The sequence below is a fragment of the Symphalangus syndactylus genome, chromosome 20 (assembly GCF_028878055.3).
Source record: "Symphalangus syndactylus isolate Jambi chromosome 20, NHGRI_mSymSyn1-v2.1_pri, whole genome shotgun sequence".
NCBI lineage: Eukaryota > Metazoa > Chordata > Mammalia > Primates > Hylobatidae > Symphalangus > Symphalangus syndactylus.
Genome location: NC_072442.2, coordinates 43599578 through 43626706, shown reverse-complemented (window position 1 = coordinate 43626706; position 27129 = coordinate 43599578). Strand labels below are relative to the sequence as shown.

Sequence of the window (27129 nt, the reverse complement as noted above, 5' to 3'; positions counted from 1 at the left end):
GATTACAGGCGCGCGCCACTACCGCTCGGCTAATTTTTGTATTTTTAGTAAAGACGGGGGTTTCACCATGTTGGCCAGGCTGGTCTTGAACTCCTGACCTCAAATGATCCACCAGCCTCGGCCTCTCAAAGTGCTGGGATTACAGGCGTGAGCCACCGCGCCAGGCCTATCCCTTAAAATAGTTTTTAACTTGAATAACGTTTACTACGAATAAATAAATCACAGTCGGCTTGATCCCAAGAGCACAGACGTTCCTGGTGCCCCCTTTTCGTGCTCTCCCAGCTTGCGCCACTATGGCCCTGGCCCTTTAAGGTTGAGCGTGAGGCCCCGCCTCGCCCGGCGCCCCGCCTCTCCCGCTGGATCCCGCAGCCGCGGCTCTTCCCGACCCGCCCCGCCTTCCCCAGCTGTGCACTCTCCGTCCAGCTGTGCGCTCTCGTCGGGAGTCCCAGCCATGTCCGCCGAGAGAGAGGTAACCGAGGTAGCCACTGTGGTGGCGGCGGCCGAGGCAGGGGCGGGGGAAGACGCCTCTTCGCCGCCTCCGAAAACCGAGGCAGCGAGCGACCCCCAGCAGCCCGCGGCCTCCGAAGGGGCCGCCGCCGCCGCCTCGCCGCCACCGCTGCGCTGCCTAGTGCTCACCGGCTTTGGAGGCTACGACAAGGTGAAGCTGCAGAGCCGGCCGGCAGCGCCCCCGGCCCCTGGGCCCGGCCAGCTGACGCTGCGTGTGCGGGCCTGCGGGCTCAACTTCGCAGACCTCATGGCCAGGCAGGGGCTGTACGACCGTCTCCCGCCGCTGCCTGTCACTCCGGGCATGGAGGGCGCGGGCGTTGTGATCGCAGTGGGCGAGGGAGTCAGCGACCGCAAGGTGAGGGGTTGCGTAGGGCAGGGCAGGGCTGCGCAGGCCACGGGGCAGTGGGACACGAGTGGGCGGGCGCCGGGGGTGTGGCAGGGCGGGAGAAACTGGCGCGGACCTGGGTGCACGAGCGTGGAAAGTGTAGCCAAGGAACTTGCGTTTTGGGGCTCCTGGAGAATGGCATTTATGTGGGGAGGGGAGACGGAATTATCGCCCCTTCCCCAACCATTTTTAGTTGTGGCCGCCGCCCAGAAGCTGTGCTGTTGGGGGGGAAACAATAAGGCGCCTATGCGCATGCGCACAACGACACTACCGTCCCCACCCCCCCCATTAAAACCACACCTGTACCCCTACCCACCAAACACTCTCTGGGTAATTGTGGTCTGTGACTGTGAGTGACGGTTAGTGCCCCCTTTCGCCGAGGGAGCTTGAGGGCCTATGTCGTCGGGGTTGGGCGGGGGCACAGCGGCCGTGCCAGAGTCCTGGTCACATGCAGCCCCCGTGGTCTGTGGGGGTGTGAGGCGGCCCCTCCCAAAGCAAGGCCAAAGAGACGAGACACGCCCGTCACGGAGGGGAGAGAGCCTTTGCTACCCCACCGCCACCAGCCTTACACCGCCGATCTGGTTTTGGGGTGGGGGAGGCGGGATTGGGTCACCCGATCTTTGTCTTGGGCTCTGTGTCTCCCGTGACTGCAGTATCTCCTCCTCCTGTGACTCAGCCATCGGGCCACGACCCGGGGCTGCCCTTGGGAATGCCTGGGGCGGGGAGTGGAAGGGGGGACCCACCTCTGCCTTCCTCCTGCAGAGGACCCCCACTTCAGAAACCCCGGTGCCAGGGGTTTGGACTGGAACGGAGAGGTGTGGCGCCTTGAACTGGTTGGCCAAGTCTGCAGGCCTGTTTCTCCTTCTCATTTATCCTTAATCTTGGCCACAACCCTGGACACCAGAGAGCTCAAAATGATCAGCTTTTTGAGAGACCTGGGATGTGAGGCCTCAGCACGCCATTTGTTTAGGGGTTTCTTTTTTTTTTCTTTTTTTAGACGGAGTTTCGCTCTTGTTGCCCAGGCTGGCGTGCAATGGCGCGATCTTGGCTCACCGCAACCTCTGCCTCCCGGGTTCAAGCGATTCTCCTGCCTCAGCCTCTCGAGTAGCTGGGATTACAGGCATGCGCCACCATGCCTGTCTAATTTTGTATTTTAGTGGAGATGGGGTTACTCCATGTTGGTCAGGCTGGTCTCGAACTCCCGACCTCAGGTGGTCTGCCCACCTCGGCCTCCCAAAGTGCTGGGGTTACAGACGTAAGCCACCGCGCCCGGCCAGGGGTTTCCTTTTTAAATCAGACCCCTCAAAGAGAGGCCCCTCAGATGCAGCCTCTTGCAGACCTGCCAGCCCCAGATTCCGGAGCCAGGTTTGTTGGATTCATCCTGTATGCAAACAGCTTCTCCTTAAAGGCTTTCCTCTGAATTCAGCTCTGGCCCCACCCTCAAACTGACTTCTAAATGATCCCACTCTTGAGCAGGCGTCTAAGAGGAATATTTTCGGGAGGTAGTTGTAGTTCATGTTACTGCTGACGGCCACCCACCTCACCTCCCCTCCACACACTTTCCGCCTGGTAAATACAGGATATCCTGTCCAGAGCTAGAATCTGATGTAAGAGCCTGGATTCTTCGGGGAGGGCCCTTCCCTCTCTCTCTCCCTCCTCCTCCCTCCTGGTGTCTGGGCTGGGGAGGGGTCATGGCCCTGATCTGGATGGCCTGAGGGTTAGCATGAGCCAGGGTAAGTGAGACTTGTTCTGGGTCAAATCTGGGACTGGCCATGACCCTAAATGACCAATGCACTCCTCGCAGCTCTCCTGGGTTGTTCTGTATCTGCTAGTCCTGAGTCCCTGGGTGGAGGGCTTCCGTTCTTGTTCTCCAGACCTCATCTCAGGCCAGAACTTGGAAGGAAAGACCCCAGCATGCCCTCAGTTCTCGTCTTCAGTGGAGTGTGGAGGCTTGAGGACATGAAAAAGGGCGTAAGTGGGAGTCCCATCCCCCTTCCCCATGGACCCTAACTCTTGTTAATATGCAGAATTCCCATCATTCCTGGCAGGGATCAAGACAGACCCGGATTGTCCCAGAATGGCACCCACTCCTCCCTCTTCATGCTCTTCAGAGAGCGCAGAGAGGTCTTTTCTCCTGACGCTCCCTCCTTTTCCCTGCCCTTCCCTTGACCCCACTTGCTAAGCTGGAGAGAAAGGTTCTGTTATCTTTGTCCCCTTTCCCTCCTGCACAGAGGCTCTCGTGGGGGTGGGGGGGAAGCCTTTTACTGCTGCATAGGCCTGGGTAGCCCTTCTTGTCTGTTGCCCCTCCTGCACCATCTCTGAGTGAAGGTGTTTTCTGGGCTCCCAGTGCTGGCTCAAACACACTTCTCCCGAGGTGACCACACCCTGCTGTAAGCGCTCAGAGAACTTTGCCTGCACTTTGGTATGGCCCTGACCACACGGTGCTGTCTTCTTTTGGTTGGTTGTGTGACTTCCTTGCTGCTATTATATTATTATTATTATTTTTTATTGTTGGCTAACATTATTAAGTGCTTATTATGTGCCAGACATTGTGCTAAAATTTTTTTTTTCCATTTGGTCCTCATAACTGCCCTAATTGACAGATAAGAAAACTGGAGCCCAAAAAGATTAAGTAATTTTTATGCATCCGAAGTCACACAGTCAGTAAACAGTCGAGACCACTTTTGTAACCACAGCAGTTTGATCTCTTCCACAATACTTCATGCTGCCCTAACTGTAAGCTTCTTGCATTCAGGGATCTTACACAATAGTGACATGTAAGATCTGTAAGAAGATGATAAGGATAGTATCTGCCTCAAAGAACTGATGTAAGGGTTAATTAAGCATTATATATAAAGCACTTGAAATCGGGCTTGGCCCTCAGTCAGCACTCAGTAAAGGTGAGTTGTTATTGTTGTTGATGATGATGTTATTATTATTATTACCATGACTATTGCTGCTTCTTCTGCTACTTCATTTGGAAGAAGGTGGCCTTGTACCTAGGGGAAAATCAGTAAATAGCCTGTGGGTGAATAAATGAGTGACTGAATGATACTCTTCTGTTCTTCAAGGCAGGAGACCGGGTGATGGTATTGAACCGGTCAGGGATGTGGCAGGAAGAGGTGACTGTGCCCTCGGTCCAGACCTTCCTGATGCCTGAGGCCATGACCTTTGAGGAAGCTGCTGCCTTGCTCGTCAATTACATTACAGCCTACATGGTCCTCTTTGACTTCGGCAACCTACGGCCTGGCCACAGCGTCTTGGTACACATGGCTGCAGGTGACAGGTCCCCTCACTTTATCACTCCTTACCCCACCCAGATTTCCTTCCAGGCCCCTTCTCTGCAGCCTGTCTGGGTTGTTGTCATGGCAACACCAGGCTGCCTTGGCCCGTGGCTCCCAGAGGCCTCTGCTGTGTAGTTGCCGTGGTAACATTCAGGCACCAGGTCTAGTCTGGTGTGCTATCCTTAGCAATGTGCCCTCACCCCACACCCCCGCCTCTCTAGCTACCCTCCCCACCACTTCTCGGTCATGGAAATTAGACATGGCCCTAAAATGAGCCTAGGCAAAATGAAGGTGACGGGCTGAGTCCCTGGGAGGCTAGAATGGAGTGGTTGGGGGCCAGGGCAGCTCCATATCCCCTGCTTATGGGTGTCTTGCTGCAGGGGGTGTGGGTATGGCTGCCGTGCAGCTGTGCCGTACAGTGGAGAATGTGACGGTGTTCGGAACGGCCTCGGCCAGCAAGCATGAGGCACTGAAGGAGAATGGGGTCACACATCCCATCGACTATCACACGACTGACTACGTGGATGAGATCAAGAAGATTTCCCCTAAAGGTGGGGGGCATAATATGGGAGGGGGTAGGGAAGCACAGGACAGGGAGGGGAGCTCCAGATCTGTGGATCCTAATGTTGTTCTTGGGTTCCCCTACTCTATGACAGGAGTGGACATTGTCATGGACCCTCTGGGTGGGTCAGATACTGCCAAGGGCTACAACCTCCTGAAACCCATGGGCAAAGTCGTCACCTATGGTGAGTTAGTGGGCCAGGGATGGAGAGAGCATGTGAGGGCAGGAGGGAGGGTCTAAGGGGTGGGATATAGAGGCCAGGGCTTTTGAATGAAGAAGGGGTAGGGACTCAGGTGCTCTGTAGACGATCAGGGTTAGGAATGGTCCTGTATGCTGCATTCAGATTGCTGAGTCCTGGGTACTAGCTCTTTTCATTCTCTGTCACAACTTTTCATATGAGTGATAGTAAATTCTACATTCTTTTTTTTTTTTTTGAGACGGAGTTTCGTTCTTGTCCCCCAGGCTGGAGTGCAATGGCGTCATCTCGGTCAGTGCAACCTCTGCCTCCTGGGTTCAAGCGATTCTCCTGCTTCACCCTCCCGAGTAGCTAGAATTACAGGTGCCTGCCACCATGCCCAACTAATTTTTGTATTTTTAGTAGAGGCGATGTTTCACCATGTTGGCCAGGCTGGTCTTGAACTCCTGATCTCAGGTGATCCAGCCACCTCAGCCTCTCAAAGTGCTGGGATTATAGGCATGAGCCACCACGCCTGGCCAAATTCTACATTCTTGTTTGGGGATTATTCTTGAACAACCAGCCTGCCTTCTTTCTGTCCTACCTCCCTGAGCATCTTAGGCAGGGTGCATTTTCATTTAAAAAAGTATTTCATACAACAAAATAAGCCAGGCACGGTGGCTCATGCCTGTAATCCCAGCACTTTGGAAGGCCAGGGCAGGTGGATGGCTTGAGCCTAGAAATTCGAGACCAGCCTGGGCAACATGTTGTAACCTCATCTCCACAAAAAATACAAAAATTAGCCAGGTGTGGTGACACTGTACTCCAGCCTGGGCAACAGAGCGATACCCTGACTCAAACAAATGAACAAACAAGCAAATACATAAAGATTAGAGCGATTTTTTTTTTTTTTTTTTTTTTTTTTTTTATGAGACAGAGTATCACTCTGTCACCCATCCTGGAGTGCAGTGGCGCAACCTCGGCTCTCTGCAGCATCCACCTCCCTCGTTCAAGCAGTTCTGCCTCAGGCTCCTGAGTAGCTGGAATTACAGGTGCCCATCTCCACGCCTGGCTTTTTTTTTTTTCATTTTCTTGAGACAGAGTCTGGCTCTGTCACCCAGGCTGGAGTGCAGTGACACGATCTCGGCTCACTGCAACCTCCACCTCCCGGATTCAAGCAATTCTTCTGCCTCAGCCTCCCAAGTAGCTGGGACTACGGGCACGCGCCACCATACCTGGCTAAGTTTTGTATTGTTGTGGGTTTGTTTGTTTTGTTTTATTTTTTTTGAGATGGAGTTTCGCTCTTTTTGCCCAGGCTGAAGTGCAGTGGCGTGATCTCGGCTCACTGCAACCTCCGCCTCCCGGGTTCAAGCGATTCTCCTGCTTCAGCCTTCCTGAGTAGCTGGGATTGCAGGCATGTACCACCATGCCCAGCTAATTTTGTATTTTCAGTAGAGACGGGGTTTCTCCATGTTGGTCAGGCTGGTCTCGAACTCCTGACGTCCGGTGATCTGCCCACCACGGCCTCCCAAAGTGCTGGGATTACAGGCGTGAGCCACCGCACCCGGCCAACACCTGGCGAATTTTTGTATTTTTTAGTAGAGACAAGGTTTCACCATTTTGGGCAGGCTGGACTCGAACTCCTGACCTCAAGTGATCCTCCCACCTTGGCTTCCCAGAGTGCTGGGATTACGGGTGTGAGCCATAGCACCCAGCCCCTAGGGCAATTTAAAGTCAGCCAGGGTTGGTTTGGGCCTGGTAACCAGCAGTTTGAGAATTATCCAATCACTCCCTGGCACTGGTGTGGAGAATTGCAAGGGGATCACAGGGAACAGAGAGCACAGATGCAGACACACAGGGATGTGCCTGGGGGCGTTCACAGGCCATGTCACCTTGTCCTTCAGGAATGGCCAACCTGCTGACGGGCCCCAAACGGAACCTGATGGCCCTGGCCCGGACATGGTGGAATCAATTCAGCGTGACAGCTCTGCAGCTGCTGCAGGCCAACCGGGCTGTGTGTGGCTTCCACCTGGGATACCTGGATGGTGAGGTGGAGCTGGTCAGTGGTGTGGTGGCCCGCCTCCTGGCTCTGTACAACCAGGGCCACATCAAGCCCCACATTGACTCAGTCTGGCCCTTCGAGAAGGTGAATGTGAGGACTTTGCAGGGAGGGCTTGGGTAGGACTCATGAAGGCTGGGGTCCCAAGGGGCAGATTCCTGGGGAAGAGGAGGGCTGCCTGCATCGCACTGGCTCTTGTTGGATGAGGGTTGGATAGCACTGGGAGCCGCATCTTTTCTTCCTCCCCAGGTGGCTGATGCCATGAAACAGATGCAGGAGAAGAAGAATGTGGGCAAGGTCCTCCTGGTTCCAGGGCCAGAGAAGGAGAACTAGGGCGAGTGGCTGTGAGACCCTAGAGACCAGCGAAGGGAGAAGCTGGGAAGCTACGTTCTGTTGGCCACCAGACTTGCATTTCAGCCTCTGTCATAATGCTCTGCCCTCCCTCCCCCGAAGGTCTCTGTGGTGATGACCGCTCTCCCCTGCCCCTCCCCGCTTCCTGACCTCTGAAGAGGTTGGGAAGTGACCATTTGGATGTCTGGGAACTGCCAAGGGGACAGGGAGGGTCAGAGGGAGGCCGGCTGCTTCCTGCCCCCACCCTTTCCCCGGGCCTGCTGTGCTGCTTTTGTGCCAAGGTTAGCCAGTCCCCTCTGTTGTGTTCCATGTGCTTTCACCTCTGCCTCATCTTCCCTCCCGTCCCTGCCCCGCCACCTCCCCAAAGAATTGAAACGTCAGCTCAGGATATGGGGCCAATCTCTGTGAGTCCAGCATGTACCTGTCTCTCCCTAGTGTCCCTTCAGCCTGGGCCGACCAGCGCCCACCTCTGGGCTTGACCAGTTCCCAATCTCGTCCTCTGTCCCCAACTTCTTAAGCACAATTGGGCTTCTTCCATCTCCAGGTTTTCTGCCATTCTTAACCAAGGCTGCCTCTTCCAACAGGGTGGGAAACAGACCTACTCCCCTAGGTCACAACTCTGGGAAGGATACAGAGCCCCCACCCTTCACTGAGTTCTCTGGATTTGTTCTCAGTGCCTTAGCAATGAAAACCTGTGCTTGTGTGTGTGTGGCAGCGGGGAGGGAGGATCCTGTCTCCCACCTCCTTCTCCTCCCCTGTACTCCCCAGTGCCTTCCTTGTTCTGGTGGAGCTGGGGTTTCGCTCCTCCCCAGTCCCACAACACTGCCAAAAATCTGTGTATGTGCCATTGGGTGGGGCAGCCCTGAGCCTCCTGGTGGGGGCAGGGCAAAAACAGGTGCCCTCATCGTGGTCTGTGCCATGTCCTGTCTCTATGGTGGTTGAGGAGAAAGGCGGGGAAGCTTCCTCAGCCTTGCAGATACGTGTGGCATTTACTAGCCAGAGCTCTGAAAGGCAGTGCTGTCTGTTTCTTGTACTGGGACCAAAGTAAAAACCCAAGCACATTCCCCTTGCAGTTAGGGGAGGCCCCACTGCCTTCTCAAAGCAGAGAGGCAGCTTATCAAACTCAGCCCAAAACTTTGTTTACATGGGTGGGGAGATGGAGCAGGGAAGTACAGAGTGGGATGGTCAGGACCTGGGCCACTGCGACCAAAATGGGGACTTCCTGGGTAGGGAGGTCGCTCCCTCTACTCACTGAGCTAGGAATAGGGAGGGTTATGGCCCCAACCATTGCAATGGGAGGTGGAGGGACAGGCTCAGCCTCCTCATTGTCTAAATGAGGCCTAAATGTGTGAAGTGCGATTTCTGCTTTTGTGTACCCCACCACCCCATTACCACAGCTGCCTTTGTGTTTGTGTCAATAAAAAGCCAAACCCTGGGTCCTGCTTGTTGCCTCTGAGAGTGGAGGGAAGGTGAGCTCCTGGAAGGCCAGCGCTGCCAGCAGAAGATCCGGGCTGCTTCCTGCCCCCTGCCTCTTTCCATGCCCAAATCACGTTTCGTTTCATGAATGAAATGAGGAAGAACATCATGGCGTGCAGGCTCTTTTTACTGTTCTGGGCAGTGTTTTGCAATGTGTGATCCCTCCCCACTGTTGGTGAACATACAGTCCTCCTGTATGGGCACCCAAGCCCAGCCCAGTATAAGAACCTTGGCGGGGGGGTGGGGAGGATGAGAAGGGGAGGCCCCTAGCCTGACTCAGAGGTGAAGACTGCTAGGCCCTGCTGTCCTTGGGGTATGACTGTCAGGGCCTCTACCTCCCCGCCCCCGCGGGTGGGCTTCTGGAAGTGGACCTCCAGGACGTCGTGCAGCTCCAGGCCATCCAAGATATCAGGAATGTTGAGCACCAGTACCGAGCGGGGAACTGGCTGCGACCTGATCTGGAAAAGGAGCCAGGAGATGGCAAAGGCTCATGGGAGAAAGGGGCTGGGGGCTGGGGGTAGGGCAGGCAGTGCCCCATGGGGGTATGAGGTCAGGAGGCCTGGAGAGGCTGGTGGTGGGTGGGTAGGTCAGTGGGGTTTGGGGCCTCTGATCCTTCATTGGGCAAGTTCCTGGCAGGCAGACAGGTTACCCAGCCCAGCCCCTGTTCTTCACACCTCCTGCTTACCTCAGCCTTCTGGATCTCCCCATTCACATAGGGAGAGACTCTCAGAGGGACCTGCTGTCCATCCAGTGGCACTCTGAACTGGCCAATTTGGCACAGACGCTGAGCCACTGTGGGGAACAAGGAGGGGTGGACCTTTAGCATCAAGCCCTCTCTTCTCCCTGTACCTTAATCTTCCATACCCTGTACCCTCATCTCCCCTGTAGGAGGTCTGCATGGCCCTCACCTCCATCCCTAGCAAACCCCAGCATGACACTCCCTTGCAGCAGCTCCCGAACATCCACATCGCCACCTCCGTTCCTAGTCTTGCCAAAGAAGATCTCCAGCTTGTCCAGCAGCTCCTCCTCACTCAGCCTGAGGCTGGCAGGAAATCCAGTGACCAACACCCTCTGGCCACTCAACTGGCTGGACACCTACGGGGAGACAGCAAGGGGTGGTCCCAGACACAGCTCCACTTCCCCATGCCCAGGTGCATGGCATGCTTTGCATGCCCCAGGATTCTGTCATTCCATCACCTGGATGGTGGTGACCATGGGCAGCTCCAAGGGCTGGACCTGCACCCGCAGCCGGCACTCCTCCATGTTGATCGTGTGCTCCTTTTGTTGCAGCACCTGCTCAGCCACTGGGTGGTGGGAAACAGGGTCAGTACTGGGAATCCTCCCCACCTCCCTCCTGAGGCTCCCCATGAGCTCACCTTTGGGGTCATCAAAGGTGATCAGAGCAGAGCCCGCAAGCAAAGGGCAGTGGATCCGCAAATTGGAAACTAAAGACTTAGGCACTTCCGGGTCCTGCTGGGTGTGTCCTCGGAATACCAGGGGGATCTTCGGCACTGAAAACGGGACCTGGAAGTAGAGGAGGGGAGTAGGAGTGTTCCTCACTCCCACCTAGGAGGAAGGCATCTCCAGTTCCATTCCATTGATGCCGAGTGCCGGAGATAAATACATTTGCTGAAAGAAAAGCTGGATAAATAAGTGGATGAATGCAGGTCTGGTCCATACCATGCAATTTACATACAACATCTTAATTTGTCCTGGGAGGTGGGTAGCTCTACTTTACAGATGTTCAAGTAACATACTGGAGGTCACACAGCAAGGAAGTAGCAGAGCCAGGAATAAAACCGAGAACTCCCCAGCTCTTTTTTGTGTTTGTTTTAAAGGGAGTCTCCCTCTGTCACCCAGCTGGAGTGTAGTGGCACGATCTTGGCTCACTGCAACCTCCACCTCCCAGGTTCAAGCAATTCGGCCTCAGCTTCCTGAGTAGCTAGGATTACAGGCATATGCCACCAAACCCAGCTAATTTTTGTATTTTTAGTAGAGACGGGGTTTCACCCTGTTGGCCAGGGCCAGGCTGGTCTCAAACTGACCTCAGGTGATCCACCAGCCTCGGCCTCCCAAAGTGCTGGGATTACAGGCATGAGCCACTACGCCCGGCCTAATTTTTGTATTTTTAGTAGAGATGGGATTTCACTGTGTTGGCCAGGCTGGTCTCAAACTCCTGACCTCAAGTGATCAGCCCCCCTCGGCCTACCAAAGTGCTGGGATTACAGGTGTGAGCCACTGCACCCGGCCTCACCAGCTCATTTTTACCAAACAACACCAGGTCTCCCACCTTACTTTGTCTTTGGGGGAGTCCCAGAGCTCCTTTCTCAGCTGCTGCAGCTCCCGCAGCCTCATCTGGAGTCTGGCCTGCTCCTCCTGAAGGGCGTGGAGGGCCTGTTGGAGCAGAAGGAAACAACCAGACTTCTACCTGCCCTTCCAGAGAATCAACAAGCCCAGGGGAAGGGGGTCCTATTCTGGACGCTCCAAAAGCAGAGTTGATGCTAAGCTCAAGAACAACCCAACCCCTTTGTGCTGCCCTGGGCTGGTCTTGGCCCCCTCCCTCCACCCAGGGCTTGGCTGGCCTCATCTCAGCTGCTCTTGAAAGGGCAGGAGACTTTGCAGTGTCCATGACTTGTTCGTGACCACAGATCTAGAGTTCAACAAACACTGATTGAGCTCCTGCAAGAAAGTGCTTGTCACTGACACAGGCAGTGGAAGATAAGGGTATGACCCTCAGGCCTGCCAAACAGTGCTCAAGAGTACATGATCACATGACTGACTGTGAAGGGCAGCTGGAGTTTGGAAGAGGGACAATCCCAAAGGGGTTAACCCAATTAAGGACACCTCCAAGAGGAGGGGAGACTAGTTGCAAAATGTCATACAGTCATATTCTTAACTAACATTTACTAAGTACTTACTATATGCCAGGCACTGTGCTAAGCCCATCTGATGAATTATTTCATTCAATTCTTAGAACAACAGGGTATCTAAGATAGATATCCTGTGATCCTTATTTTATTGATTTATTTTTTTAATTTTTATTTCTTTATTTTTTTTTGAGACAGAGTCTTGCTCTGTCTCCCAGGCTGGGGTGCAGTGGCGTGATCTCGGCTCACTGCAGCCTCCACCTCCCAGGTTCAAGCAATTCTCCTGCCTCAGCCTCCCAAGTAGCTGGGATTACAGGCACCCACCACCACGCCTGGCTCATTTTTGTATTTTTAGTAGAAACAGGTTTTCACCATGTTGGCCAGGTTGGTCTCAAACTCCTGACCTCAGATGATCTTCCCACCTCGGCCTCCTAAAGTGCTAGGATTACAGGTGTAAGCCACAATGCCCAGCAAATCCTTATTTTATAGATGAGGAAATTAAAGCTCAGAGAGGTTAAATGACTTGCCCAAAGTCATTTGGCCCTAGGCTGTCTGACTCCAGAGCCCACCCGCTAACCTGTGCTTTACAGTGAAGAAATGAAGCCCAGAGTGGGGAGGTAGTTTACCCATCAATTCTAGTTTGTCCCTGGACTGTCACACTTTCCACTGTACACCAAGTAACCTTTTAGGCTGGGTGTGATCTGGAATGGGTCCAGAGAGAGAACTGACATCACAGGCAGGGAAGTGACACCAGGGATACCAATAAATGCACCTTTGTTTGTGGAATAGAGCAGAGTTCACCCTGTGGTTAGGAATCCTGATAAAGAAGTTCGGCTCAGAGAAGCATGAGGTCTTTTGGAAAGATAGGATTCTGTCCTGACCATCTCTGTATTCCCAGTGTCCAGCAAGATCTCCGGCACAAAATATGTGTCCAGTAAAAGTGTGTTGAATGAAGAAGTGAATGAATGACGGTAAAGGAGCACATTACAGAGGGCACCAAAGAAATTCAGTGTGAGTTTGTTCTGTTTTTAGCAGAAGAAAACTAGAGCTTGACCAAATTATGCTGGTTTATGAATAGTGAAAAAGACCCTTAGTTATTCATATTTCTGTAAATCAGAGAGTGCTACTACGGTGACTTTAAGGGCCAGTTGGATGACATTAATGAGTTAATAGAGCCATGTAGGATGACAGAGAGTGGTGGGGACTCTGACACACTGGGAAGAGCATGTCCTTTCTAAAGTAAACCGCTTCTAGCCATAAGGAAGTTTTCCCCCACAGCAAATCTACCCGTGTTTTTGTTTTGTTTTGTTTTTTGAGACAAAGTCTCAATGCCACCCAGGCTGGAGTGCAATTGCTCCATTATGGCTCACTGCAGCCTTGACCTCCCGGAATCAATCGATCCTCTCATCTCAGCCTCCTGAGTAGCTAGGACTACAGGCGTGTGCCATCATGCCAGCTATTTTTTTTTTTGGAGGGGGGATGGAGTCTCACCCTGTCGCCCAGGCTGGAGTGCAGTGGCGTGATGTCCGCTCACTGCAAGCTTCGCCTCCCAGGTTCACCTCATTCTCCTGCCTCAGCCTCCTGAGTAGCTGGGACTACAGGCACCCGCCACCACACCCGGCTAATTTTTTTGTATTTTTAGTAGAGACGGGGTTTCACCGTGTTAGCCAGGATGGTCTCGATCTCCTGACTTCGTGATCCGCCCGTCTTAGCCTCCCAAAGTGCTGGGATTACAGGTGTGAGACACCGCGCCCAGCCCCTATTTTTTGTTTTCTTTTCTGAGACGGAGTCTCCCTCTGTTGCCTAGGCTGGAGTGCAGTGGCGCAATATCGGCTCGCTGCAAACTCCGCCTCCCGAGTTCAACAGATTCTCCTGCCTCAGCCTCCCAAGTAGCTGGGATTACAGGCACCCGCCACCACTCCTGGCTAATTTTTTTATTTTTTATTTATTTATTTTTTTTGAGACGGAGTCTCACTCTGTCGCCAGGCTGGAATGCAGTGGCGCGATCTCGGCTCACTGTGACCTCTGACTCCCGGGTTCAAGTGATTCTTCTGCCTCAGCCTCCCGAGTAGCTGGGACTACAGGCACGCACCACCATGCCCAGCTAATTTTTGTATTTTTAGTAGAGATATGGTTTCATCATGTTGGCCAGGATGGTCTCAATCTCTTGACCTTGTGATCCACCCACTTCGGCCTCCCACAGTGCTGGAATTACAGGAGTGAGCCACCGTGCCGGGCTCTAATTTTTTATTTTTAGTAGAGATGGGGTTTCACCATGTTGGCCAGGCTGGTCTCAAACTCCCCACCTCAAGTGATCCACCCACCTCAGCCTCCCAAAATGCTGGGATTACAGGCATGAGCCACGGACCCAGGCCCCCTAATCTTCCCATTTTTAATAGAAATAAAAAATCTGGGCGGGGTGTTGTGGCACATGCCTGTAATCCCAGCACTCTGGGAGGCCGAGGGAGGCAGATCGCTTGAGCCCAGGAGTCTGAGATCAGCCTGGGCAACACGACAAAACTCTACCTCTACAAAATATTTAAAAATCAGCCAGGAGGCCGGGCACGGTGGCTCATGCCTGTAATCCCAGCACTTTGGGAGGCCGAGGCGGGCGGATCACGAGGTCAGGAGATCGAGACCATGGTGAAACCCCGTCTCTACTAAAAATACAAAAAATTAGCCGGGCGTGGTGGCGGGCGCCTGTAGTCCCAGCTACTCGGAGAGGCTGAGGCAGGAGAATGGCGTGAACCCGGGAGGCGGAGCTTGCAGTGAGCCGAGATTGCGCCACTGCACTCCAGCCTGGGTGACAGAGCGAGACTCCGTCTCAAAAAAAAAAAAAAAAAAAAAATCAGCCAGGTATGGTGGCACATGCCTGTAGTCCCAGCTACTCGGGAGGCTGAGATGGAAGGATCTATTGATCCCCAGAGGTGGAGGTGGCTGCAGTGAGCCATGATCGAGCCACTGCACTGCAGCCTGGAAAAAAGAGTGAGATCTTGTCTCAAAAAAAAAAAAAAAAAATCTGGATTTTTATTTGAAAAAGATGGCCCAATTTAACGTATATAAAGCCGGGTGCTGTGGCTCAAGCCTGTAATCCCAGCATTTTGGGAGGCTAAGGGAGGCAGATCATGTGAGGTCAGGATTGGAGACCAGCCTGGCCAACATGGTGAAACCCTGTCTCTACAAAAAATTAGCCATGCCGGGCACGGTGGTTCACGCCTGTAATCCCAGCACTTTGGGAGGCTGAGGTGGGCGGATCACGAGGTCAGGAGTTCGAGACCATCCTGCCTAACATGGTGCAACCCCGTCTCTACTAAAAATACAAAAAATTAGCTGGGCATGGTGGCGGGTGCCTGTAGTCCCAGCTACTTGGGAGGCTGAGGCAGGAGAATGGCATGAACCTGTGGGGCGGAGCTTGGTGTGAGCCGAGATCGTGCCACTGCACTCCAGCCTGGGCGACAGAGCCAGACTCCATCTCAAAAAAAAAAAAAAAAAAAATGAGCCAGGTGTGGTGGTGTGTGTGCCTATAATCCCAGCTATTTGGGAGGCTGAGGCAAAAGAATCACTTGAATCTGGAAGGCAGAGGTTGCATCGAGCCAAGATCATGCTATTGCACTTCAGCCTGGGCAACAAGAGTGAAACTCCATCTCAAAAAAAAAAAAAGAAAAGAAAAGTCCGGGCATGGTGGCTTACACCTGTAATCCCAGCACTTTGGGAGCCTGAGGCGGGCAGATCACGAGGTCAGGAGATCAACACCATCCTGGCTAACACGGTGAAACCCCATCTCTACTAAAAATACAAAAAATTAGCCAGGCATGGTGGAACGTGTCTGTACTCCCAGTTACTTGGGAGGCTGAGGCAGGAGAATCGCTTGAACCCGGGAGGCAGAGGTTGCAGTGAGCGGAGATCATGCCACTGCACTCCAGCCTAGGAGGCAGAGCGAGACTCCGTCTCAAAAAAAAAAAAAAAGGATTGTCCTTGGGGAACTGGGGTTCTGAAAAGGTTGGCAATAATAATATTAAGAAGAAACACATATTGAATGCTCTGTAGGTGCTAAGCAGTGGGATAAGTTTTTACCGTGTTAATCTATGGATTACCTAGTGTAATTCTTTTTTTTTTTTTTTTTTTTGAGACGGAGTCTTTCTCTCTCCCCCAGGCTGGAGTGCGGTGGCGCGATCTCAGCTCACCGCAACCTCCACCTCCTGGGTTCACGCCATTCTCCTGCCTCAGCCTCCTGAGTAGCTGGGACCACAGGCGCCCGCCAACACGCCCGGCTAATTTTTTTGTATTTTTTAGTAGAGACGGGGTTTCACTGTGTTAGCCAGGATGGTCTCGATCTCCTGACCTCGTGATCCACCCGCCTCGGCCTCCCAAAGTGCTGGGATTACAGGCTTGAGCCACCGCGCCCAGCCCTACCTAGTGTAATTCTTACAGTGTAATTCTTACAGTATCTATCTATATATAAATTTTGTACGTGTGTGTGTGTGTGTGAGACAGTCTCCCTCTGTTGCCCAGAGTGGAGCATAGTGGTACAATCTCGGCTCACTGCAACCTCTGCCTCCCGGGTTCAAGCAATTCTCCCACCTCAGTCTCCCGAGTAGCTGGGATTACAGGTGTGTGCCACCATGCCCGGCTAATTGTGTTTTTAGTAGAGATGGGGTTTCGCTATGTTGGCCAGGCTGGTCTCGAACTCCTAACCTCAAGTGATCCACCCGCCTCAGCCTCCCAAAGTGCTGGCTGGGATTACAGGCGTGAGCCAACGCACCCAGCCTAATTCCTTTAGTTTAATTCTTTTTTTTTTTTTTTCGAGACAGTCTCGCTCTGTCAACCAGGCTGGAGTGCAGTGGTGCGATCTCAGCTCACTGCAACTTCTGCCTCCCAGGTTCAAGTGATTCTCCTGTCTCAGCCTCCCAAGTAGCTGGGATTACAGGCGCACACTGCCACACCCAGCTAATTTTTTGTATTTTAGTAGAGACGGCATTTCACTGTATTGCCCAGGCCTCCCAAAGTGCTAGGATGACAGGCGTGAGACACCACGCCCGGCCTAGAACAATTGTTATTTGGATCACAGAACCCTCCAAGTATCTGATGGAAACTACAGATTCTCTCTCCAGAGAAGTGCACACACACAGGATTTAATGAGCTCCTCCTGTCTGAGGCAATAGGTTAGGGAACCAACTCCACAGGGCAGAGGCAACCCTAGCCCTGTGTTTCTCCCCAGCCCTTCAACAGGTCTGAGAATGGGCAGGGAGAGGCTTGGCTGCCAGGCCCTGAGATATCTGCACGTTCCTAGCCAAGAGGATTGCTCCTGTTTCCCCACTTCCCAACTCCCCCCTCCTCACTTACGGCATCAAGCGGGGCTGACATGGGTCTCGGGTCTGTTTGGCAAGAGCTGAGGCTTCAGAGCTGGGCACAGTGGCAGAATTCGCCGCAACTGAACCCTTGTTTGTACCCCCGAAGGGCTTTGGTCTCTCTCAGCCCCAGCAAGACCCGAAATACACCTCAGGAGGTTCTGCTCGCAGGCTGTTTGCTTCCACTTTCATTTCCGTGAAATCCCTGCCTTCTGGCGCTCACATGCCGCCCCCTGCCGAGGCTTCCCCACCCCTGGGAGGAGCCTTCTTGGTCATCAAAGTCAACTTCACTCAGCCATGCTGCCTCAAGGAAAGCCACCTCACTGCAACTGCAAACTGGCCCCCATCAACCATTCCCAGCAATCTCCAACAAGCCCATTGGCAGACCCTGCTTTGTCAATGGATTATTTCCCTAGAGCCTAGAATAATGCTGGGCACATCGAACATTGATAAATTAATTGCTGAATGAGCTGGGTGTGGTGGCTCACACCTGTAATCCCAGCATTTTGGGAGGCCCAGGCGGGCAGATCACCTGAGGTCAGGAGTTAGAGACCAGCCTGGCCAACATGGTGAAACCCCACCTTTACTAAAAAAAATGTAAAAATTAGCTGGATGTGGAGGTGCATTCCTGTAATCCCAGCTACTTGGGAGGCCAAGGCAGAATAGCTGGAACCTGGGAGGCGGAGGTTGCATTGAGCCAAGATGGCGCTGTTAAACTCCAGCCTGACAAGAGCGAAACTCCATCTCAAAAAATAAATAAAAAATAATAATAATTGCTGAACGAATGAGAAACACTATCAGGACAGATAAAGCCCATAGTTCAAGTTCACAAAACTGCCAGGCGCAGTGGCTCACGCCTTGTAATCCCAGCACCTTGGTGAGGCGGGTGGATCACAAGACCATCCTGGCCACCATAGTGAAACCCAGTCCCTACTAAAATACAAAAAATTAGCCAGGCCGAACACGCCACTGCACTCCAGCCTGGGCGACAGAGGGAGATTCCGACTAAAAAAAAAAAAAAGTGCCAATCCCAGCAGCTGGGCCCACTGGTAACATGTGCCTATAGTTCCAGCAGGTTGAGGCAGGAGGACTGCTTAAGCCCAGGAGTTCGAGGCCAGCCTGGGCAACACAGTGAATCTTGTCTCTTTAAAAAAAAAAAAAAAAAAAAAAAAGGCCGGGTGTGGTGGCTCACGCCTGTAATCCCAGCACTTTGGGAAGCTGAGGCGGGTGAATCACTTGAGGTTAGGAGTTTGAGACCAGCCTGACCAACATGGTGAAACCCTGTCTCTACGAAAAATACAAAAATTAGCTGGGTGTCGTGGCATGTGCCTGTAATCCCAGCTACTCAGGAGGCTGAGATGGGGGAATCGCTTGAACCTGGGAGGCGGAGATTGCAGTGAGCCGAGATCGCGCCACTGCACTCCAGCTGGGTGACAGAGCGAGACTCTGGCTCAAAAAAAAAAGGAAGGCCGGGCGCGGTGGCTCACGCTTGTAATCCCAGCACTTTGGGAGGCCGAGGCGAGCGGATCACGAGGTCAGGAGATCGAGACCACGGTGAAACCCCGTCTCTACTAAAAATTACAAAAAAATTAGCCGGGCGCGGTGGCGGGCGCCTGTAGCCCCAGCTACTCGGAGGCTGAGGCAGGAGAATGGCGTGAACCCGGGAGGCGGAGCTTGCAGTGAGCCGAGATTGCACCACTGCACTCCAGCCCGGGCGACAGAGCGAGACTCTGTCTCAAAAAAAAAAAAAAAAAGGAAAAAAGTTCACAAAACTGTTAACAGTGGCCAGCAAGGAGAGCTATTATGTGCCCAACACGCTTGTGCCTTACATGAATTAAAACTCTTCAAAACAATGCCATGAAGTTGGTTCTATTTTCTTCACTTTACAGATGAGAAAATTGAGGCACAGAGCATTAGAAACTTGCTAGGGCTAGGAATCGGAGAAGCATGGATCCAAACCTGGTAGGAATAGTATTTACACTTGGGCTTTGAGGTAAAGTGGAAAAAACTTGCTGTATTTTTCCTCAAAAGTTTTAAATTCAGCCCCATTTCTGTGACCCTGAGTAGGCAAGCTACTTAATAGGAGTCTGTCTCAATAGAGATGCCTTAATACTTAAGTGTGAGAAGATTCAATTAAAAAGTTTCCTGGCCGGGCGCGGTGGCTCACACCTGTAATTCCAGCACTTTGGGACGCCAAGGCGGGAGGATCACGAGATCAGAAGTTCAAGACCATCCTGGCCAACATAGTGAAACCCCGTCTCTTCTAAAAATACAAAAATTAGCTGGGTGTGGTAGCACACTCCTGTAGTCCTAGCTACTTGGGAGGCTGAGGCAGAATTGCTTGAACCTGGGGGGACAGAAGTTGCAGTGAGCCAAGATAGTGCCACCTCACTCCAGACTGGGTGGGTCAAAGAGCAAAACTCCGTCTTAAAAAAAAAGTGGCGCCGGGCGCGGTGGCTCACGCTTGTAATCCCAGCACTTTGGGAGGCCGAGGCAGGCGGATCACGAGGTCAGGAGATCGAGACCACAGTGAAACCCCATCTCTACTAAAAATACAAAAAATTAGCCAGGCGTGGTGGCGGACGCCTGTAGTCCCAGCTACTCGGAGAGGCTGAGGCAGGAGAATGGCGTGAACCCGGGAGGCGGAGCTTGCAGTGAGCCGAGATTGCGCCATTGCACTCCAGCCTGGGCGACAGAGCGAGACTCTGTCTCAAAAAAAAAAAAAAAAGTGGCCAGGCGCAGTGGCTCATGCCTGTGATCCCAGCACTTTGGGAGGCCGAGGCAGACGGATCACAAGGTCAGGAGATCCAGACCATCCTAACACAGTGAAACCCTGTCTCTACTAAAAATACAAACAAATTAGCCGGGCGTGGTGGCGGGCGCCTGTAGTCCCAGCTACTCGGGAAGCTGAGGCAGGAGAATGGCGTGAACCCGGGAGGTGGAGCTTGCAGTGAGCCGAGATGGCGCCACCACACTCCAGCCTGGGCAACAGAGTGAGATTCTGTCTCAAAAAAAAAAAAAAAAAAAAAAAAAAAAAAAAAGGTTTCCTAATAACCTTGCCCAAAGTTTTTTCCAGTTACTCACCAATCCTGCTTTTGGCCCCTTCCCGCCACCCCACCCCCTCTGGTTCCCAAGTGCAAGTGTGGTACCTAGCAGACTTGGCAAACTGGCCTGTTTGAATCTTAGTTCCCTCTAGTGACAGAACCACTCAGATGGAGCACCTATTTCATTCATGAAAGATGGCTAGTTACAGTCCATTGTGAGATAAAATGCCAGATCCTAAGAGCCAAATGTCTCTCCTGCACTACACAGTAGTGGCACAACCCAGTGCCCAAAAGCCCCGTTGATCACTTTCTTTCAAGTCTCTGCCAGCCAGGCCATTTGAAGAGCACTCCCTTGTCCTATTAAACACCTGCTCTAGGCTCAGGGATTCACCAAAGGCATCTGTCGTTACCACCAGGAGCAGGTCTCCAGGGTGGTCCCCATCTCACCTGTACCAGTACCAGTGTCACCTAAAAACCTGCTAGAAACTCAGACCTACTGGATCAGTCTGAGGGCAGGATTTCTGCAATCCGTGGTTTAACAAACCATCCAGGTGATCTCTATCTGTGCTAAGGTTTGAGATTTCAGGTTAGTGGTTCTCAATCAAAAAGACCTGATCTCCCACCACTCAAGGGCCTTTGGTTGTCACAAGGAGGGGCAGAGTGTGTGTGGCAGAGGTTCTCCTGGCATGTAATGGGTAGAAGCCAGGGAGGCTACACAATTCTTCACAGGGATTATCAGGCTAAGGACAGAGGCAGCGTAAATCTCATTAAGGCAGATTTAACACTTTCCCAGCCCCTCATCCATCACCCAGTCTTTTTTTTTTTTTTTTTCAGATGGAGTCTTGCTGTCGCCAGACTGCAGGGCAGTGGTGCTATCTCAGCACTCACTGCAACCTCCGCCTCCCGGGTTCAAGCAATTCTCCTGCCTCAGCCTCCCGAGCAGCTGGGACTACAGGCATGCACCACAAGGCCCAGATAATTCTCAGTATTTTTTAGGAGAGACAAGGTTTCACCATGTTGGCCATCTCTTGACCTCGTGATCCGCTCGCCTTGGCCTCCCAAAGTACTGGGATTACAGGCGTGACCCACTGCACCCAGCCCACCCAGTGTTTCCCATTCAATAATGTTCTCCTTTTCAGAGTCTGGTAATACATACAGCATGCAGACACAGGCTTTTTTTTTTAAATTTTTAATGATCAAAACAAAGCATCTAAAACCGCAGTTTCTGGAAGAACCACTTGTTCTTGCCTGTCTTGTATCTAGAAGGGAAAAAAAGAGGACACCAATGAGGAAAGGAATGGAAATAGTGAAACCATACTCCACCATTCACTACCAAAGCCTACTTACCTCTCTTCAAACTTGACCTTGGCTTCCCGTCGGGCCTTGCGTTTAAGAGCAGGATCTCTGAAGACATCCTTATTGACGACAGTTTTGTCCAAGGGGATATCCACAGAGTACCTGGGGACAAAGGCAGAGAGGCAGGATTAGCCCACATACTGCCAGGGGCCCCTATACAGCCAAATTTTCGTGGGACACTAGGGAATCAGGGTCTGACTCCTTAGAAGCAACCATCAAAAGCCATGTCCTGATGACATTATCTGAAAATTCACACTTTTTTTTTTTTAAGACAGAGTCTGGCTCTTTCGCCCAGGCTGGACTGCAGTGGCGCAATCTCAGCTCACTGCAAGCTCCGCCTCCCGGGTTCACGCCATTCTCCAGCCTCAGCCTCCCGAGTAGCTGGGACTACAGGCACCCGCCATCACGCCCGGCTAATTTTTTGTTAGAGACGGGGTTTCACTGTTAGCCAGGATGGTCTCGATCTCCTGACCTCGTGATCCGCCCGCCTCGGCCTCCCAAAGTGCTGGGATTACAGGCGTGAGCCACCGCATCCGGCCTGAAAATTCACTTTTAACATGTATTGGATTCAAACCAATAAAATGTAAAATTTAATGTTTCAGTCTCAATTTCCCGCAACTACTTTATTTTTCTAGCTAAGAATCATCAAATGAGGCCTCCCCTCCCCGCTTTTTGAGACTGAGTCTCGCTGTTGCCCAGGCTGGAGTGCAGTGGTGCGATCTCACTGCAACCTCCGCCTCCTGGGTTCACGCCCTTCTCCTGCCTCAGCCTCTCAAGTAGCTGGGAATACAGGCGCCCACCACCATGCCCGGCTAATTTTTTGTACTTTCAGTAGAGACAGGGTTTCACTGTGTTAGCCAGGATGGTCTCGATCTCCTGACCTCGTGATCCTCTTGCCTCAGCCTTCCAAAGTGCTAGGATTACAAGCCTGAGCCACCGCGCCCGGCCAAATTAGGCCTTCTTGACTTTCATCATGACAGTTGGCTAACTTTCTACTTGAAATCATTTCCTTATTGTTCAAGTTCTGCCAATGCAGTCACTCTCATGACAGCCCCAAAACTAGCTGCCTCAACCCCACCACATCCCAGCACCCAAGAAACAGTTCTCTCTGCTTTTTTATTTTTTGAGATGGAGTCTGGCTCTGTCACCCAGGCTGGAGTGCAGTGGTGCGATCTCAGCTCACTGTAGCCTCCACCTCCCAAACTCAAGCGATTCTCCTACCTCAGCCTCCAGAATAGGTGGGATTATATGTGCCAGCCACCATGCCCAGCTAATTTTTTTATTTTTTAGTAGAGACGAGATTTCGTCATGTTGGCCAGGCTGGTCTTGAACTCCTGACCTCAAGCAATCCACCTGCCTCGGCCTCCCAAAGTGATGAGATTACAGGCGTGAGCCATTGTGCCTGGCCTCTTGTACTTCTTAAAAAACACTTGTACTGGCCGGGCGTGGTGGCTCACGCCTGTAATCCCAGCACTTTGAGAGGCCGAGGTGGGCGGATCACGAGATCAGGAGACCGAGACCATCCTGGCTAACATGGGGAAACCCCATCTCTACTAAAAATACAAAAAAAAAAAAAAAAAAAAAAAAAAATTAGCCAGGAATGGTGGCGGGCGCCTGTAGTCCCAGCTACTCGGGAGGCTGAGGCAGAAGAATGGCGTGAACCCCAGGAGGCGGAGCTCAAAAAAAAACAAAAAACAAAAAACAAAAAAAAAAAACACTTGTACTAAGACAGTGTATGTCCCCAGACTAAAGGGCCCAACAGGTGAGTAAAATTAATTGGGGGAGCCTTGCTTTCACTCATTCACAGACTTTTTGAAACCTATTGTATTTATCCTTGAGGGTGGAACAGTGGAAGAGGGCAGATCAGACCCCATGCCTGTGTTTACTGTGGATGGAAAACAATCTTTACCCAACACTTAAAAGATGGATCAAAGGCAAAACTGGAAACCATAGCCAGTTTATGAGTTGAAGATGAACAATTTGGAAATGATATCCCTTCCTGGTGTTGGAATGGCTGCAAGGTCTGTCTCCTTATTCAACAGAGCAGGGAAAAGAAATTTAAATTCTAGTTCTTGAAATGCTCACCTTGTGGGCATTAGGTGATTGTAGTTATAAACTTTCACAAAAGACTTTATCTTTGACCTCTTGGCGATCTTCTTCTTGCCCATGGCAGCTGTCACTTTGCGGGGGTAGCGGTCAATTCCAGCCACCAGAGCATGGCTGTAGGGGCGATCTGAGGTGCCATCATCAATGTTCTAAATGAGTAAGAATTACATTTGTTATTCACTGAGGGCCTATTTAGGCCCTGTGTTAGAGGTAGGGCAGTGTCCAAAAAATATTTCCACCCTCAAGTCTCCAAGATCCACCATTATAAAGAGAAAAATCACAGAAAGCTATGAGAAATGACCGAAGAGAAACAGAACAGTGTTTATCTCCACCAGGAAGCATCTGGAACGGCTTATTAGAGGTAAGAGATTTAAAAGTAGCAACAGTTAACATTGAAGAAGTACTTGCTATATGCCAAGCACTGCTCACAAGACTTGGTATCTATTCACTTGCTCCACTGCTAGTGAAGTGTACAGCCAAGGTTAAGACACCAGAGCCTAACTCCAGAGGTACTCCAGTGTCCCCACAACAGCAAAACACAGTGGTGTATGTGGCCAGAGCCTAGGGAAATCTCTAAAGAAGCTACAAAAACATGGGTAAGAGGAAAACAGTGAGGGGCTACGTGACCTTTCTAAAAGCAATTTCCTCCTCTTCTTACAGATTCCCAGCTGCAGCACTTCAGGTAAATAACAGAACACCTCTAAACCTCAGCAACAGGAAGGAACCCCCTATAGCTGGGGATGGTGGCGCGCACCTATAGTCCCAGCCACTCGGGAGGCTGAGATGGGAGAATCGCTTGAGCCCGGCAGGTCGAGGCTGCAGTGATCGCGCCACTGCACTTCAGCCTGGACAGAGATCCCGTCTCAAAAAAAAAAAAAGGAAAGAAAAGAAAAGAAAAGGAATCCCCTATGATTACTTCAAGGACTGCACATGACAATACCTGAAAGGCAGTGGGAGCACATAGCAAGCGTGCAATAAATGTCAGCCACTATTACTACATATTTAAAGCCTCTGGTGGAGAAGGCTTTATGCGTTAGGAGCCCAGTTCAGCTCACATTTGCTTTTACTGACATTTGCTTTTACTATGCTTCTTCCTCTCTCAAAAGCTCTCCCACATTCACCCTGACCATGCTCACTGGCTACTGCCCCAGAAGCAGGCCTTGAATTCCAAGCCTGCCCGCCCCGTCGCAGCCAGCCTGGTCCCGGGATGCAAGGACGCAGAGTCCCGCGAGGCTGATACCTTCACGATGACAGCTTTGCGTCCGGAGTAGCGTCCAGCCAGGACAAGCACCACCTTCCCAGGTTTCATGAACTTGCCCATTTCTGCAGAGAGCAAGGAGAAAGGGACACTTAAAAATCCGTAAAGCCAAAGACGCCCAGAGCCGACTCCTGCCAGGAAGCCCAGGTCTTGGGCCGAAACTTCAGACTGTGTTCACTGTCGCCTTGGTCCAGGCCGCCCGACAGCCCTGCTCGCAGGACAGGATCGGATACGTAGCCGCCAGAGACCTAGGGAAGGAACGCACCCGGCGCCGCCCAGACCCTCGACCCCCACGCCGCGGATGGCGGCGGATTGAAAGATTCAACCCAAACTTCTACTCACCGGCAGCAACCACTCGGGCCTACAGGAAAAAGGAAAGAAGGACACTTCCGCTAACCTTTCACCCCGGTAAGGAGTGACCTCACTTCCTGTCCCGCCCTTCAGGCTTTGCCACGCTGATTGTGTGGTGCTGAGTCTCGTGTTGCGGGCGGAAGAATCTCATGAGGGGAACGCAGGGCGCGGCAGCTCAAGTATTCGAATGAAGCTTTATTAGCAGCTCCAGCAGCAGACAAGAGCAAAGGAGACTCGTCTCGGCCGACGGAAGAGCTGGGAGGGCTAGTGTGCTTTGCGCTCTCTAGACTCAGCAGCTAGGCTTTGTTGTAGTTCCTTTCTCTGGCGCTAGGAGGGGGAACACAATCTGAAATTTACTTTTTCTCTCGGGAGACACAGGGAAAAAAATAGGGCATTTATTGGTGCCTGTCGGGAGCACTGTTAGCTAAAGAGGGAGGGACAAATACCAGTAAGGGTGGCTGGTCCGATAGTAGCGGGTTATCAGAACTTATCAACGTTAGGGTCACTAAAGTTGGTATACAACCCCCCACTGCTAAATTTGGTTTTTTAAAAAAATAAACAAAAAGGATATTTACCCCCAACAGTTAAAGTCTAGTGGTGTCACTGACATTACCAACTAGAATAAGCATGAGGGAGGTAGAGGAGGAGAATGGCAGCTGCTTACCCTGTGCCAGGTCAGGTTAATCTATTTATGCACATCATCTGATTTGGTCATCATAACACTAAGAAATAGATACTATTATTATCTCCATTCTAGAGTCAAGGAAACTGGCTTAGAGAGATTTGCCCAGAGTCTATAGTGGGTAGGTAGTGGAGCTGGGGCTCAGCCTCAAGCAGTTCAACTCCTGAGCCCATACTGTTTACCATGTCACCATCCTGAGCACAGATTCTCTCCCAGGCAAGATGTGAGCACTTTATACAAGCCAGCAGCCTGTTTAATCCTCACAACTCTGCATCTTGGGCATTCTCCTCCCATTTAGACATGAGGAAATTGCAATTCAGAGAGGATAAATTGCTTGTCTGAGGTTAATCCTAATCAGTGGCATAGATGGGATTCAAATCTAGATCTGAATCTAGGTCTAGTTGGCTCTCAAACTGAATTATTTCCCATCACTCACCAGAAGAGTGTTTTCACATGGTACCTTATGTGCTTTACGAGTTTAAGGGAAAGATCTCAGTTTTTGCTTATCTGAACCTATAGGATTTGTCTTGGGCAAGATGTGGAACAACCAGGATTTCATCAGTTCTCTTCTGAAGCTCTCCAGTGATATAATTTCCCCTGTATCCCTCAGGATCTCATTGCAATGGCTTTTGTTTTGTTTTTTGAGAGACAGGGTCTCGCTTTGTCGCGCAGGCTGAATGGTGTGTAGCACAATCATGGCTCACTGCAGCCTCAACCTCCTGGGCTCGTGATCCTCCCACCTCAGCCTCCTGAGTAGCTAGGACTTCAGGTGTGTGCCACCATGCCCACGTAATTAAAAGAAAAAAACAAAAACAAAGAACTTTTCTTTTGGTAGAGATGGGGACTCACTATATTGCTCAGGCTGGTCCCCAAAACTTCTGGGATTAAGTGATCCTCCTACCTGAGCCTCCCAAAGTGTTGGGATTACAGGCGACATGGCACTGTGCCCGGCCCCATTACAATTTTTTTTTTTCAGACAGAGTCTCACTTTGTCACCCAGGCTGGAGTGCAGTGGCGCGATCTCAGCTCACTGCAACCTCCACCTCCCGGGTTCAAGCGATTCTCCTGCCTCAGCCTCCTAAGTAGCTGGGACTATAAGCTCCCGCCACCACACCCAGCTAATTTTTATATTTTTTGTAGAGATGGGGTTTCGCCATGTTGGCCAGGCTGGTCTCGAACTCCCGGCCTCAAGTGATCCGCTTGCCTCGAACTCCCAAAGTGCTGGGATTACAGGCATGAGCCACCACGCCTGGCCTCCAATGGTTTTTAAAATGTCTTTTTCTTATATCCTTCATTTTTTAAAGAGATGAGGTCTCGC

General features: G+C 51.7%; 3 protein-coding genes across 6 annotated transcripts; 1 reads left to right on the top strand and 2 right to left on the bottom strand.

The window, feature by feature from the left end:
• The first annotated feature begins 336 nt into the window (after positions 1 to 336).
• VAT1 (vesicle amine transport 1) lies at positions 337 to 8758 on the top strand. Of its 2 annotated transcripts, none has more exons than XM_055256910.2 (6): positions 337 to 862; positions 3964 to 4171; positions 4557 to 4727; positions 4833 to 4922; positions 6818 to 7059; positions 7222 to 8758. In XM_055256910.2, the coding sequence occupies exons 1-6, from the start codon at positions 452 to 454 to the stop codon at positions 7303 to 7305; spliced, it is 1206 nt and encodes a 401-aa protein (XP_055112885.1). In that variant the 5' UTR covers positions 337 to 451; the 3' UTR covers positions 7306 to 8758. The 2 variants fall into 2 exon arrangements, with proteins under 2 accessions (XP_055112885.1, XP_055112886.1); XM_055256911.2 differs by lacking the exon at positions 337 to 862 and adding an exon at positions 1236 to 2863.
• Positions 8759 to 8908: 150 nt separating this feature from the next.
• On the bottom strand, positions 8909 to 17269 carry IFI35 (interferon induced protein 35). Its single transcript, XM_055256912.2, has 7 exons — positions 17010 to 17269; positions 11095 to 11193; positions 10176 to 10323; positions 9997 to 10103; positions 9708 to 9894; positions 9485 to 9591; positions 8909 to 9257 (listed from the first exon to the last, which is right to left on the bottom strand). Exons 1-7 carry the CDS (start codon positions 17028 to 17030, stop codon positions 9066 to 9068), a joined length of 861 nt encoding a protein of 286 aa, XP_055112887.1. The 5' UTR covers positions 17031 to 17269; the 3' UTR covers positions 8909 to 9065.
• Positions 17270 to 21212: 3943 nt separating this feature from the next.
• On the bottom strand, positions 21213 to 25451 carry RPL27 (ribosomal protein L27). Of its 3 annotated transcripts, none has more exons than XM_055256927.2 (5): positions 25176 to 25451; positions 24761 to 24843; positions 23500 to 23669; positions 21406 to 21516; positions 21213 to 21317 (listed from the first exon to the last, which is right to left on the bottom strand). In XM_055256927.2, exons 2-5 carry the CDS (start codon positions 24839 to 24841, stop codon positions 21269 to 21271), a joined length of 411 nt encoding a protein of 136 aa, XP_055112902.1. In that variant the 5' UTR covers positions 24842 to 24843; positions 25176 to 25451; the 3' UTR covers positions 21213 to 21268. The 3 variants fall into 3 exon arrangements, with proteins under 3 accessions (XP_055112902.1, XP_055112903.1, XP_063485220.1); XM_055256928.2 differs by having other exon boundaries at positions 25121 to 25267; XM_063629150.1 differs by lacking the exon at positions 25176 to 25451 and adding an exon at positions 25044 to 25124.
• Positions 25452 to 27129: the final 1678 nt, after the last annotated feature.

Bases quoted from the DNA above. Each gene is read 5' to 3' on its own strand.
- VAT1 (XM_055256910.2), top strand. From the start codon at position 452: ATGTCCGCCGAGAGAGAGGTAACCGAGGTAGCCACTGTGGTGGCGGCG. The intron at 863-3,963 runs GTGAGGGGTTGC...CTGTTCTTCAAG, and splicing joins AGGGAGTCAGCGACCGCAAG to GCAGGAGACCGGGTGATGGT. The intron at 4,728-4,832 runs GTGGGGGGCATA...ACTCTATGACAG, and splicing joins CAAGAAGATTTCCCCTAAAG to GAGTGGACATTGTCATGGAC.
- IFI35 (XM_055256912.2), bottom strand. From the start codon at position 17,030: ATGTCAGCCCCGCTTGATGCC. The intron at 11,194-17,009 runs GTAAGTGAGGAG...CTGCTCCAACAG, and splicing joins TGTCAGCCCCGCTTGATGCC to GCCCTCCACGCCCTTCAGGA. The intron at 9,258-9,484 runs GTAAGCAGGAGG...CTCCTTTTCCAG, and splicing joins GGGAGATCCAGAAGGCTGAG to ATCAGGTCGCAGCCAGTTCC.
- RPL27 (XM_055256927.2), bottom strand. From the start codon at position 24,841: ATGGGCAAGTTCATGAAACCTGGGAAGGTGGTGCTTGTCCTGGCTGGA. The intron at 23,670-24,760 runs GTATCAGCCTCG...TTACTCATTTAG, and splicing joins GCAAAGCTGTCATCGTGAAG to AACATTGATGATGGCACCTC. The intron at 21,517-23,499 runs GTGAGCATTTCA...CTTTGTCCCCAG, and splicing joins AATCACCTAATGCCCACAAG to GTACTCTGTGGATATCCCCT.